General features: G+C 46.8%; 1 protein-coding gene across 1 annotated transcript in view; it reads right to left on the reverse strand.

Annotated features, from left to right (window-relative positions):
• LOC139393681 (CUB and sushi domain-containing protein 3-like) overlaps positions 1 to 14,327 on the reverse strand; it is a gene marked incomplete at its 5' end in the record, with an annotated part of 562,572 nt that overhangs the window by 48,311 nt on the left and 499,934 nt on the right. Inside the window, one exon of the mRNA XM_071142025.1 lies at positions 10,390 to 10,569. Coding sequence (XP_070998126.1) covers positions 10,390 to 10,569 — 180 coding nt within the window. The remainder of the gene's footprint in view (positions 1 to 10,389; positions 10,570 to 14,327) is intronic.

The following is a 14,327-nucleotide window of genomic DNA, read 5'->3' on the forward strand; positions in this document are numbered from 1 at the left end:
TTCTAATCTTGATGTAGAATATCTATTATATTCTTGATGTAGAATATCTGTTCTATTCTATTCTAGATGTAGAATGTCTGTTTATTCTATTCTTGATATAGAATATCTGTTCTATTCTTGATGTAGAATATCTATTATATTCTTGATGTAGAATATCTATTCTATTCTTGATGTAGAATATCTATTCTATTCTTGATGTAGAATATTATATTCTACGTATTAACTTCCGGCGCCGACAGAGATGGCCGCCTCACTTCGCGTTCCTAGGAAACTATGCAGTTTTTTGTTTTTTTACGTGTTATTTCTTACATTAGTACCCCAGGTCATCTTAGGTTTCATTACATACAGTCGAGAAGAACTACTGAATATAAGATCAGCATCAACTCACCATCAGTACGACCAAGAATATGTTTTTCGCGACGCGGATCCTGTGTTCTGCCTTACAAACAGGACAACGGAGTGGATCCTATGCAGCGACCCAAAAAAACGACTCCGAAAGAGAGGGAAACGAGGCGGTCTTCTGGTCAGACTCCGGAGACGGGCACAGCGCGCACCACTCCCTAGCATTCTTCTTGCCAATGTCCAGTCTCTTGACAACAAGGTTGATGAAATCCGAGCAAGGGTAGCATTCCAGAGGGACATCAGAGACTGTAACGTTCTTTGCTTCACGGAAACGTGGCTTACTGGAGAGACGCAATCCGAAGCGGTGCAGCCAACAGGTTTCTCCACGCATCGCGCAGACAGGAAAAAACATCTTTCTGGTAAAAAGAGGGGCGGGGGCGTATGCCTTATGACTAACGTGACATGGTGCGATGAAAGAAACATACAGGAACTCAAATCCTTCTGTTCACCTGATTTAGAATTCCTCACAATCAAATGTAGACCGCATTATCTACCAAGAGAATTCTCTTCGATTATAATCACAGCCGTATATATCCCCCCCCAAGCAGACACATCGATGGCTCTGAACGAACTTTATTTAACTCTCTGCAAACTGGAAACAATTTATCCGGAGGCTGCATTCATTGTAGCTGGGGATTTTAACAAGGCTAATCTGAAAACAAGACTCCCCAAATTTTATCAGCATATCGATTGCGCAACCAGGGGAGGAAAGACCTTGGACCATTGTTACTCTAACTTCCGCGACGCATATAAGGCCCTGCCCCGCCCCCCTTTCGGAAAAGCTGACCACGACTCCATTTTGTTGATCCCTGCCTACAGACAGAAACTAAAACAAGAGGCTCCCACGCTGAGGTCTGTCCAACGCTGGTCCGACCAAGCTGACTCCACACTCCAAGACTGCTTCCATCACGTGGACTGGGAGATGTTTCGTATTGCGTCAGATAACAACATTGACGAATACGCTGATTCGGTGTGCGAGTTCATTAGAACGTGCGTTGAAGATGTCGTTCCCATAGCAACGATTAAAACATTCCCTAACCAGAAACCGTGGATTGATGGCAGCATTCGTGTGAAACTGAAAGCGCGAACCACTGCTTTTAATCAGGGCAAGGTGTCTGGTAACATGACCGAATACAAACAGTGCAGCTATTCCCTCCGCAAGGCTATCAAACAAGCTAAGCGCCAGTACAGAGACAAAGTAGAATCTCAATTCAACGGCTCAGACACAAGAGGCATGTGGCAGGGTCTACAGTCAATCACGGACTACAGGAAGAAACCCAGCCCAGTCACGGACCAGGATGTCTTGCTCCCAGGCAGACTAAATAACTTTTTTGCCCGCTTTGAGGACAATACAGTGCCACTGACACGGCCTGCAACGAAAACATGCGGTCTCTCCTTCACTGCAGCCGAGGTGAGTAAGACATTTAAACGTGTTAACCCTCGCAAGGCTGCAGGCCCAGATGGCATCCCCAGCCGCGCCCTCAGAGCATGCGCAGACCAGCTGGCCGGTGTGTTTACGGACATATTCAATCAATCCCTATACCAGTCTGCTGTTCCCACATGCTTCAAGAGGGCCACCATTGTTCCTGTTCCCAAGAAAGCTAAGGTAACTGAGCTAAATGACTACCGCCCCGTAGCACTCACATCCGTCATCATGAAGTGCTTTGAGAGACTAGTCAAGGACCATATCACCTCCACCCTACCTGACACCCTAGACCCACTCCAATTTGCTTACCGCCCAAATAGGTCCACAGACGATGCAATCTCAACCACACTGCACACTGCCCTAACCCATCTGGACAAGAGGAATACCTATGTGAGAATGCTGTTCATCGACTACAGCTCGGCATTCAACACCATAGTACCCTCCAAGCTCGTCATCAAGCTCGAGACCCTGGGTCTCGACCCCGCCCTGTGCAACTGGGTACTGGACTTCCTGACGGGCCGCCCCCAGGTGGTGAGGGTAGGCAACAACATCTCCTCCCCGCTGATCCTTAACACTGGGGCCCCACAAGGTTGCGTTCTGAGCCCTCTCCTGTACTCCCTGTTCACCCACGACTGCGTGGCCACGCACGCCTCCAACTCAATCATCAAGTTTGCGGACGACACAACAGTGGTAGGCTTGATTACCAACAACGATGAGACGGCCTACAGGGAGGAGGTGAGGGCCCTCGGAGTGTGGTGTCAGGAAAACAACCTCACACTCAACGTCAACAAAACTAAGGAGATGATTGTGGACTTCAGGAAACAGCAGAGGGAACACCCCCCTATCCACATCGATGGAACAGTAGTGGAGAGGGTAGCAAGTTTTAAGTTCCTCGGCATACACATCACAGACAAACTGAATTGGTCCACTCACACAGACAGCATCGTGAAGAAGGCGCAGCAGCGCCTCTTCAACCTCAGGAGGCTGAAGAAATTTGGCTTGTCACCAAAAGCACTCACAAACTTCTACAGATGCACAATCGAGAGCATCCTGGCGGGCTGTATCACCGCCTGGTATGGCAACTGCACCGCCCTCAACCGTAAGGCTCTCCAGAGGGTAGTGAGGTCTGCACAACGCATCACCGGGGGCAAACTACCTGCCCTCCAGGACACCTACACCACCCGATGTCACAGGAAGGCCATAAAGATCATCAAGGACATCAACCACCCGAGCCACTGCCTGTTCACCCCGCTATCATCCAGAAGGCGAGGTCAGTACAGGTGCATCAAAGCTGGGACCGAGAGACTGAAAAACAGCTTCTATCTCAAGGCCATCAGACTGTTAAACAGCCACCACTAACACTGAGTGGCTGCTGCCAACACACTGACACTGACTCAACTCCAGCCACTTTAATAATGGGAATTGATGGGAAATGATGTAAATATATCACTAGCCACTTTAAACAATGCTACCTTATATAAATGTTACTTACCCTACATTATTCATCTCATACGCATACGTATATACTGTACTCTATATCATCGACGGTATCCTTATGTAATACATGTATCACTAGCCACTTTATACTATACTATGCCACTTTGTTTACATACTCATCTCATTTGTACATACTGTACCCGATACCATCTACTGTATCTTGCCTATGCTGCTCTGTACCATCACTCATTCATATATCCTTATGTACATATTCTTTATCCCCTTACACTGTGTACAAGACAGTAGTTTTGGAATTGTTAGTTAGATTACTTGTTATTACTGCATTGTCGGAACTAGAAGCACAAGCATTTCGCTACACTCGCATTAACATCTGCTAACCATGTGTATGTGACAAATAAAATTTGATTTGATTTGATTTGATTTGATTTAGAATATATATTATATTCTTGATGTAGAATATCTATTCTATTCTTGATGTAGAATATCTATTATATTCTTGATGTAGAATATCTGTTATATTCTAGATGTAGAATATCTGTTTATTCTATTCTTGATGTAGAATATCTATTATATTCTTGATGTAGAATATCTATTTTATTCTTGATGTAGAATATCTATTCTATTCTTGATGTAGAATATCTATTCTATTCTTGATGTAGAATATCTATTCTATTCTTGATGTAGAATATCTATTCTATTCTTGATGTAGAATATATATTATATTCTTGATGTAGAATATCTATTCTATTCTTGATGTAGAATATCTATTCTATTCTTGATGTAGAATATATATTCTATTCTTGATGTAGAATATCTATTCTATTCTTGATGTAGAATATCTATTCTATTCTTGATGTAGAATATCTATTCTATTCTTGATGTAGAATATCTATTCTATTCTAGATGTAGAATATCTGTTCTATTCTATTCTTGATGTAGAATATCTATTCTATTCTTGATGTAGAATATCTATTATATTCTTGATGTAGAATATCTATTCTATTCTTGATGTAGAATATCTACTCTATTCTAGATGTAAAATATATATTATATTCTTGATGTAGAATATCTATTCTTGATGTAGAATATATATTCTATTCTTGATGTAGAATATCTGTTCTATTCTATTCTAGATCTAGAATATCTATTATATTCTTGATGTAGAATATCTATTCTATTCTTGATGTAGAATATCTATTCTATTCTTGATGGAACAGGACTAATCGCACTATAACAACAGCCCCTCTGGCTTTACAAACAGGTCAGAGGTTAATGGTAGAATCACTCTCACTGACTACTAAACACAGGTCAGAGGTTAATGGTAGAATCACTCTCACTGACTACTAAACACAGGTCAGAGGTTAATGGTAGAATCACTCTCACTGACTACTACACACAGGTCAGAGGTTACTGGTAGAAGTGTTACTGACAGCAGCAGTCTCACTCAGGCCTCCATCAGGTGCCCTGTCTACAGGCAAGAGAGGTGAAGGCCTGGGGTCAGACTCCACCCTGTCAGGTTGACTGCAACACTGTCAGTCTGCAGCTAGCAGAGAGATGAGGAACCCTGGTCCCAGCCGACACACAGTCTGTATAGTATGGAGAGGTGGAGCTCTGGGGCGAGACTCAACCCTGTCAGGTTGACTGCAACACTGTCAGTCTGCAGCTAGCAGAGAGATGAGGAAACCTGGTCCCAGCCGACACACAGTCTGTATAGTATGGAGAGGTGGAGCTCTGGAACCATGGGATGTGACTTCTCAATACCAGACTGGGTGCACAGCAGACTGTCTGTCTGAGGTAAGAGAGATTGGACCCTCCTCACTCCTCACCACCAGGCTGTTTACTGGCTGACAAGACTGGCTGTCTGAGGTAAGAGAGATTGGACCCTCCTCACTCCTCACCACCAGGCTGTTTACTGGCTGACAAGACTGGCTGTCTGAACTGAACAAGGCAAAGCTGTGATAGATGAGGGATGGACTGGCTGTCTGTTGAGTCATGCTAGGTACAGCTGGGATAGATGAGGGATGGACTGGCTGTCTGTTGAGTCATGCTAGGTACAGCTGGGATAGATGAGGGATGGACAGGCTGTCTGAGTCATGCTAGGTACAGCTGGGATAGATGAGGGATGGACTAGCTGTCTGAGTCATGCTAGGTACAGCTGGGATAGATGAGGGATGGACTGGCTGTCTGTCTGAGTCATGCTAGGTACAGCTGGGATAGATGAGGGATGGACTGGCTGTCTGTTGAGTCATGCTAGGTACAGCTGGGATAGATGAGGGATGGACTGGCTGTCTGAGTCATGCTATGTACAGCTGGGATAGATGAGGAATGGACAGGCTGTCTGAGTCATGCTAGGTACAGCTGGGATAGATGAGGGATGGACTGCCTGTTGAGTCATGCTAGGTACAGCTGGGATAGATGAGGGATGGCCTGGCTGTCTGAGTTGAGTTGCAGGGGACTTGACTCATCAACACCAGTCTGTCTGAGTTGAGTTGCAGGGGACTTGACTCATCAACACCAGTCTGTCTGAGTTGAGTTGCAGGGGACTTGACTCATCAACACCAGTCTGTCTGAGTTGAGTTGCAGGGGACTTGACTCATCAACACCAGTCTGTCTGAGTTGAGTTGCAGGGGACTTGACTCATCAACACCAGTCTGTCTGAGTTGAGTTGCAGGGGACTTGACTCATCAACACCAGTCTGTCTGAGTTGAGTTGCAGGGGACTTGACTCATCAACACCAGTCTGTCTGAGTTGAGTCACACACACACACACACACACACACACACACACACACACACACACACACACACACACATACACACACACACACACACACACACACACACACACACACACACACACACACACACACACACACACACACACACACACACACACACACACACACACACACACACACACAATCAGAGCAATACGTTCAGGGATCTATCCAGCAGACCACCACAGGAAGACTTAATAATGGAACAGATAGCATGACATGTTACTACGAAGACTGCTTGGGTGTGTGAGAGGAAGACTGCTTGGGTGTGTGAGAGGAAGACTGCTTGGGTGTGCGAGAGGAAGACTGCTTGGGTGTGTGAGAAGATGGCATGTTACTACGAAGACTGCTTGGGTGTGCGAGAGGAAGACTGCTTGGGTGTGTGAGAGGATGTCATGTTACTACGAAGACTGCTTGGGTGTGTGAGAGGATGCCATGTTACTATGAAGACTGCTTGGGTGTGTGAGAGGAAGACTGCTTGGGGGTGTGAGAGGAAGACTGCTTGGGTGTGCGAGAGGAAGACTGCTTGGGTGTGTGAGAGGATAGCATGTTACTACGAAGACTGCTTGGGTGTGTGAGAGGAAGACTGCTTGGGTGTGTGAGAGGAAGACTGCTTGGGTGTGTGAGAGGAAGACTGCTTGGGTGTGTGAGAGGATGGCATGTTACTACGAAGACTGCTTGGGTGTGTGAGAGGATGGCATGTTACTACGAAGACTGCTTGGGTGTGTGAGAGGAAGACTGCTTGGGTGTGTGAGAGGATAGCATGTTACTACGAAGACTGCTTGGGTGTGTGAGAGGATAGCATGTTACTACGAAGACTGCTTGGGTGTGTGAGAGGATAGCATGTTACTACGAAGACTGCTTGGTTGTGTGAGAGGAAGACTGCTTGGGTGTGTGAGAGGATGCCATATTAATAAGAACTCTGTCTGAGGCCACTTGGAGTGAGTGAGTGAGTGAGTGAGTGAGTGAGTGAGTGTGTGAGTGAGTGTGTGAGTGAGTGAGTGAGTGAGTGAGTGAGTGAGTGCGTGAGTGAGTGAGTGAGTGAGTGAGTGAGTGAGTGAGTGAGTGAGCGAGTGAGTGAGTGAGTGAGATATGTAGGAGTGTAATCTCGGGATCCCAGCACCAAATCTTGCTTGGTGTCACCTACAGTAACTAACTCCATTGATATTAACACCAGTCATGGTAGATTAACAGGATCAACACACTGAGGGTAGACAGATGATCGACACACTGAGGGTAGACAGATGATCGACACACTGAGGGTAGACAGAGGATCGACACACTGAGGGTAGACAGAGGATCGACACACTGAGGGTAGACAGATGATCAACACACTGAGGGCAGACAGATGATCAACACACTGAGGGTAGACAGATGATCGACACACTGAGGGTAGACAGATGATCGACACACTGAGGGTAGACAGATGATCAACACACTGAGGGTAGACAGATGATCGACACACTGAGGGTAGACAGATGATCGACACACTGAGGGTAGACAGATGATCGACACACTGAGGGTAGACAGATGATCGACACACTGAGGGTAGACAGGTGATCGACACACTGAGGGTAGACAGACGATCTAGGGTAGACAGATGATCGACACACTGAGGGTAGACAGATGATCGACACACTGAGGGTAGATAGATGATCGACACACTGAGGGTAGACAGATGATCGACACACTGAGGGTAGACAGATGTGTGTGTGTGTGTGTGTGTGTGAATGGCTATCCTGTGCTCTTTTATTGCTGGGATCTGTTCCTTAGCAACCGTGTCCCATTTGCCTTGTCTGTCCACGCCGCTCGCCGCTTGCTGCCTTCCGGGCGCCACTGCAGTACTTAATGTGAACACGATACTGTGTACCTCTCAAATGGCACCCTATTCCCTATATAGTGCACTACTTTAGACCAGAGCCCTATGGCACCCTATTCCCTATATAGTGCACTACTTTAGACCAGAGCCCTATGGCACCCTATTCCCTATATAGTGCACTACTTTAGACCAGAGCCCAATGGCACCCTTTTCCCTATATAGTGCACTACCTTCAAACAGGGCTCGGGTAGGGCTCGGGAAGGGCTCTGGTAGGGCTCGGGTAGGGCTCGGGTAGGGCTCGGGAAGGGCTCGGGTAGGGCTCTGGTAGGGCTCGGGATGGGCTCGGGTAGGGCTCGGGAAGGGCTTGGGTAGGGCTCTGGTAGGGCTCGGGAAGGGCTCGGGTAGGGCTCGGGTAGGGCTCCGGTAGGGCTCCGGTAGGGCTCGGGTAGGGCTCGGGTAGGGCTCCGGTAGGGCTCGGGAAGGGCTCGGGTAGGGGTCCGGTAGGGCTCCGGTAGGGCTTGGGTAGGGCTCCGGTAGGGCTCGGGTAGGACTCGGGTAGGGCTCGGGTAGGGCTCGGGAAGGGCTCGGTTAGGGCTCGGGTAGGGCTCGGGAAGGGCTCGGGTAGGGATCGGGTAGGGCTCGGGTAGGGCTCGGGTAGGGCTCGGGAAGGGCTCGGGTAGGGCTCGGGTAGGGCTCGGGAAGGGCTCGGGTAGGGCTCAGGTAGGGCTCCGGTAGGGCTCCGGTAGGGCTCGGGTAGGGCTCGGGTAGGACTCGGGTAGGGCTCCGGTAGGGCTCGGGAAGGGCTCGGGTAGGGCTCGGGTAGGGCTCCGGTAGGGCTCCGGTAGGGCTCGGGTAGGGCTCCGGTAGGGCTCCGGTAGGGCTCCGGTAGGGCTCCGGTAGGGTACGTGAAGGGCTCGGGTAGGGCACTATATAGTACACAGGGAGCCAATTTGACATGCAAACCATTTCGTTTTGGGACTTTGTTGCCAAATATGTAAATCTATTTCTTCTCTCCTGTAATACATGTGATCTGCTTCAGCGCTCATGGAAGTGGGGTTTCCTCAACGGGTATAGAAACTGTGAATGTTCATCCAACCAGAACAGAAGAGGAGCCAGGCGTATGATTCTGACATTACAATACTCTAGTTTTTTAATAATGTGTGTTATATAGAGAGTCGAGCATCTTCACTCGTCGTTGTCATCATCTTGGGCCTGACGCACAGTTGACATAAAACCGTACAACTTGGGACTTTCTCTTAAAATCCCTCTTTGATATCAAAGAGAGACGTGAGTAAAAAGGGGGGTCGCTGCTTGTTTAAGGACGATAATTTCATTTGGTTTTAGCTGACGGAATAATTGATGAGAACTAGGGTTGCAAAAATCTGGTAATTTATGGTAAAATTCCTCGGTTTTCGAGTCATCCTGGTTGAAAGAATCCTGGAATTACGAGGGAATATGTAGGAAATTCAGGAAATTCAGGAATCCTTAAAAACAGGATTTCTGGGACATCAGGAATTTTCATAACATCTAATAAAATGGCTTTGTGACATATTTTCATTCCTGTAATCTGAGAGGACCCATATCATCATCATCACCATACTCTTCATCATCACCACCATCATCACCCTCATCATCATCACCCTCATCTTCATCATTATCTTCATCATCACCACCATCATCACCATACTCTGCATCATCACCACCATCATCACCCTCATCATCATCACCCTCATCTTCATCATTATCACCATCACCCTCATCTTCATCATTATCTTCATCATCACCACCATCATCACCATACTCTTCATCATCACCACCATCATCACCCTAATCATCACCCTCATCTTCATCATTATCACCATCACCCTCATCTTCATCATCACCACCATCATCACCCTCATCATCATCACCACCATCATCACCCTCATCATCATCACCCTCATCATCACCACCATCATCATCACCCTCATCATCATCATTATCACCATCGTCATCATCATCAACCTCATCATCATCACCCTCATCATCATCATTATCACTATCTTCATCATCATCACCACACTCATCATCACCATAATCTTCATCATCACCATAATCATCATCATCACCATACTCTTCATCATCACCACCATCATCACCCTCATCATCATCATTATCACTATCTTCATCATCATCACCACACTCTTCATCATCACCACCATCATCACCCTCATCATCATCACCCTCATCTTCATCATTATCACCATCACCCTCATCTTCATCATCACCACCATCATCACCATAATCATCATCATCACCATCATCACCACACTCTTCATCATCACCCTCATCTTCATCATTATCACCATCACCATCTTCATCATCATCACCACACTCTTCATCATCCCCATAATCTTCACCATATCACCATACTCATCATCGTCATCACCATCATCCCCATAATCTTCACCATCGTCACCACCACCACCATCATCATCACACCATCATCATCATCATCAGATGTCGTACCTTTGCAGATGGGAGTGGTGGCGCTCCATGTGCCATTGTGGGTACAGGTGCGAGTTGAGGCCCCGCCTGCCTCTATCAGGTAGCCAGGCTGGCACATGAAGGTGACGTTGTGGCCCACAGTGAAGTCCTCTCCAAACCGTAGACCATTAGCAGGAACACCTGGGTCAACACAGCTGATCACTGGTGGGACGATACAGAGACAGACAGGGAGAGGGATCGACATTAGTGGGATCGTTGTAGACTGGTCCCAGATCAGTGGTTGTCTTATAGCCTGGTCCCAGATCAGTGTTGTAGCCTGGTCCCAGATCAGTGTTATAGACTGGTCCCAGATCAGTGTTACAGCCTGGTCCCAGATCAGTGGTTGTGTTATAGCCTGTCCCAGATCAGTGTTATAGCCTGGTCCCTGATCAGTGTTATAGCCTGGTCCCAGATCAGTGTTATAGACTGGTCCCAGATCAGTGGTTGTGTTATAGACTGGTCCCAGATCAGTGATTGTGTTATAGCCTGGTCCCAGATCAGTGTTATAGCCTGGTCCCAGATCAGTGTTATAGTCTGGTCCCAGGTCAGTGGTTGTGTTATAGCCTGGTCCCAGATCAGTGTTATAGCCTGGTCCCAGATCAGTGTTATAGCCTGGTCCCAGATCAGTGGTTGTGTTATAGCCTGGTCTCAGATCAGTGGTTGTGTTATAGCCTGGTCTCAGATCAGTGTTATAGCCTGGACCCAGATCAGTGTTATAGCCTGGTCTCAGATCAGTGTTATAGCCTGGTCCCAGATCAGTGGTTGATGATGTCATATACCGTCAGAGGAGATGATGTCATATTCGATCAGAGGAGATGAGTCATATACGATCAGAGGAGATGATGTCATATACCGTCAGAGGAGATGATGTCATATACGATCAGAGGAGATGATGTCATATGCAATCAGAGGAGATGATGGCATATGCAATCAGAGTAGATGATGGCATATACCGTCAGAGGAGATGATGTCATATACCGTCAGAGGAGATGATGGCATATACCGTCAGAGGACACAATGTCATATACAGTCAGAGGAGATGATGTCATATTCGATCAGAGGAGATGATGTCATATACCGTCAGAGGAGATGATGTCATATGCGATCAGAGGAGATGATGTCATATACGGTCAGAGGAGATGATGTCATATACCGTCAGAGGAGATGATGTCATATACGATCAGAGGAGATCAGAGGAGATGATGTCATAAACGATCAGAGGAGATGATGTCATATGCGATCAGAGGAGATGATGTCATATACGATCAGAGGAGAATGTCATATACCGTCAGAGAAGATGATGTCATATACGATCAGAGGAGAATGTCATATACCGTCAGAGAAGATGATGTCATATACAGTCAGAGGAGATGATGTCATATACAGTCAGAGGAGATGATGTCAAATACGATCAGAGGAGATGTCATATACGATCAGAGCTCTGTGTGTACTTTGAGTTGTCGTGTGGTCCTGAAAGACTCTTCTATAATTAGACCTGAATAGAAGATCCTGAAAGACTCTTCTATAATTAGACCTGAATAGAAGATCATGAAACGGCCAGGAAACGGCCAGACGAAACATTTCATCACAACGGAATAGCCGCAGCAGTACATCCTTAAAACACGCTTTAAGTTCTCAACCAACTGTTGATTAAAACTTTAAACAAATAACATCTCAAACCAAATCAAAAATAATTCCAACCAGTAACACGAAACCTAGACTCAGTCTTACCTTCATCCTATGGGGCAAGGCTAACGTAAAATAAGTCAGCCAGTCAGCCAGTCAGGACAATAGTCTACTTCCCAAAATGGCACCCTATTTCCTATGTAGTGCACTACTTTTGACCAGGGCCCATAGGGCTATGGTGGAGAAATATGTATAGGGAACAGGGTTCCGTTTGGGACACAGCCATTGTAATGTAGAGAGAGCTGTGGGATGCTGAGTTCATCTATTCAACAATAGAACTGAGCTTTTCATTAGAGCCTCAGTCACTATGCTGTATCTCAGGGGTCCACAACTGGTGGCCCGCGGGTCGAATTTGGCCTCCCGGGTGGTTTTATTTGGCGGACCATGTTTTCTGAGCCAAAAAACAAACAAACGATTTGCAGTCTACTAATTATTTGTAATGATGTTCCGACCCCCCCCCCTGACCATCCGCTCAATAAAAACATTGTCTGCATCGAGAGAGACAGAGAGGAAAGAGAGGAAAGAGAGAGAGAGAGGAGAGAGAGAGAGACAGAGAAGAGAGAGACAGGGAGAATAGAGAGAGAGATGAAAGAGAGAGACAGAGATGAAAGAGAGGAAAGAGAGAGAGAGAAAGGAGAGAGAGAGACAGAGAGGAAAGAGAGGAAAGAGAGAGAGAGAGGAGAGAGAGAGAGACAGAGAAGAGAGAGACAGGGAGGAGAGAGAGAGAGACAGAGAGGAGAGAGAGGAAAGAGAGAGGGAGAGAGGAGAGAGAGAGAGAGAGGAGAGAGAGAGACAGAGAGGAGATAGAGAGACAGAGAGGAGAGAGAGGAAAGAGAGAGAGAGAGAGGAGAGAGAGAGACAGAGAGGAAAGAGAGGAAAGAGAGAGAGAGGAGAGAGAGAGACAGAGAGGAAAGAGAGAGAGAGAGGAGAGAGAGAGACAGAGAAGAGAGAGACAGGGAGGAGAGAGAGAGAGACGGAGGAGAGAGCGACAGAGATGAAAGAGAGAGACAGAGAAGAGAGAGACAGAGAGAGGAAAGAGAGAGAGAAAGAGACAGAGAAGAGAGAGAAAGAGATGAACGAGAGAGACAGAGAGGAGAGAGACAGAGACAGAGAGAGGAAAGAGAGACAGAGAGAGGAAAGAGAGAGAGACAGGGAGGAGAGAGAGACAGGGAGGAAAGAGAGGAAAGAGAGAGAGAGAGGAGAGAGAGAGAGACAGAGAAGAGAGAGACAGGGAGGAGAGAGAGAGAGACGGAGGAGAGAGCGACAGAGATGAAAGAGAGAGACAGAGAGGAGAGAGACCGAGAGAGGAAAGCGAGAAAGAGACGGAGAAGAGAGAGAAAGAGATGAAAGAGAGAGACAGAGAGGAGAGAGACAGAGAGAGGAAAGAGAGGAAAGAGAGACAGAGAGAGGAAAGAGAGGAAAGAGAGAGAGAGAGGAGAGAGAGACAGAGAGGAAAGAGAGGAAAGATAGAGAGAGAGGAGAGAGAGAGAGACAGAGAAGAGAGAGACAGAGAGAGAGAGAGAGACAGAGAAGAGAGAGACAGGGAGGAGAGAGAGAGAGACGGAGGAGAGAGCGACAGAGATGAAAGAGAGAGACAGAGAGGAAAGAGAGGAAAGAGAGAGAGAGAGGAGAGAGAGAGAGACAGAGAGAGGAAAGAGAGAGAGAAAGAGACGGAGAAGAGAGAGAAAGAGATGAAAGAGAGAGACAGAGAGGAGAGAGACAGAGACAGAGAGAGGAAAGAGAGGAAAGAGAGACAGAGAGAGGAAAGAGAGAGATACAGGGAGGAAAGAGAGGAAAGAGAGAGAGAGACATATTTCCCTCAGATTACACAGATCCACAAAGAATTCGAAAACAAATCCAAATTTGAAAAACTCCCATATCTACTGGGTGAAATTCCACAGTGTGCCCTCACAGCAGCAAGATTTGTGACCTGTTGCCACGAGAAATTTTTTGTTGTTTTTCACTTTATATATTCACTTTGTATGTTGTCTACCTCACTTGCTTTGGCAATGTTAACACATGTTTCCCATGCCAATAAAGCCCTTGAATTGAATTGAATTGAAATTGAGAGGAGGGAGAGAGAGACAGAGAAGAGAGAGACAGGGAGGAGAGAGAGAGAGATGGAGGAGAGAGCGACAGAGATGAAAGAGAGAGACAGAGAGGAGAGAGACAGAGAGAGGAACGAGAGAGAGAAAGAGACGGAGAAGAGAGAGAAAGAGATGAAAGAGAGAGAC

Source organism: Oncorhynchus clarkii, unplaced genomic scaffold (genome assembly GCF_045791955.1).
Source record: "Oncorhynchus clarkii lewisi isolate Uvic-CL-2024 unplaced genomic scaffold, UVic_Ocla_1.0 unplaced_contig_214_pilon_pilon, whole genome shotgun sequence".
In the NCBI taxonomy this organism is placed as follows: Eukaryota; Metazoa; Chordata; class Actinopteri; order Salmoniformes; family Salmonidae; genus Oncorhynchus; species Oncorhynchus clarkii.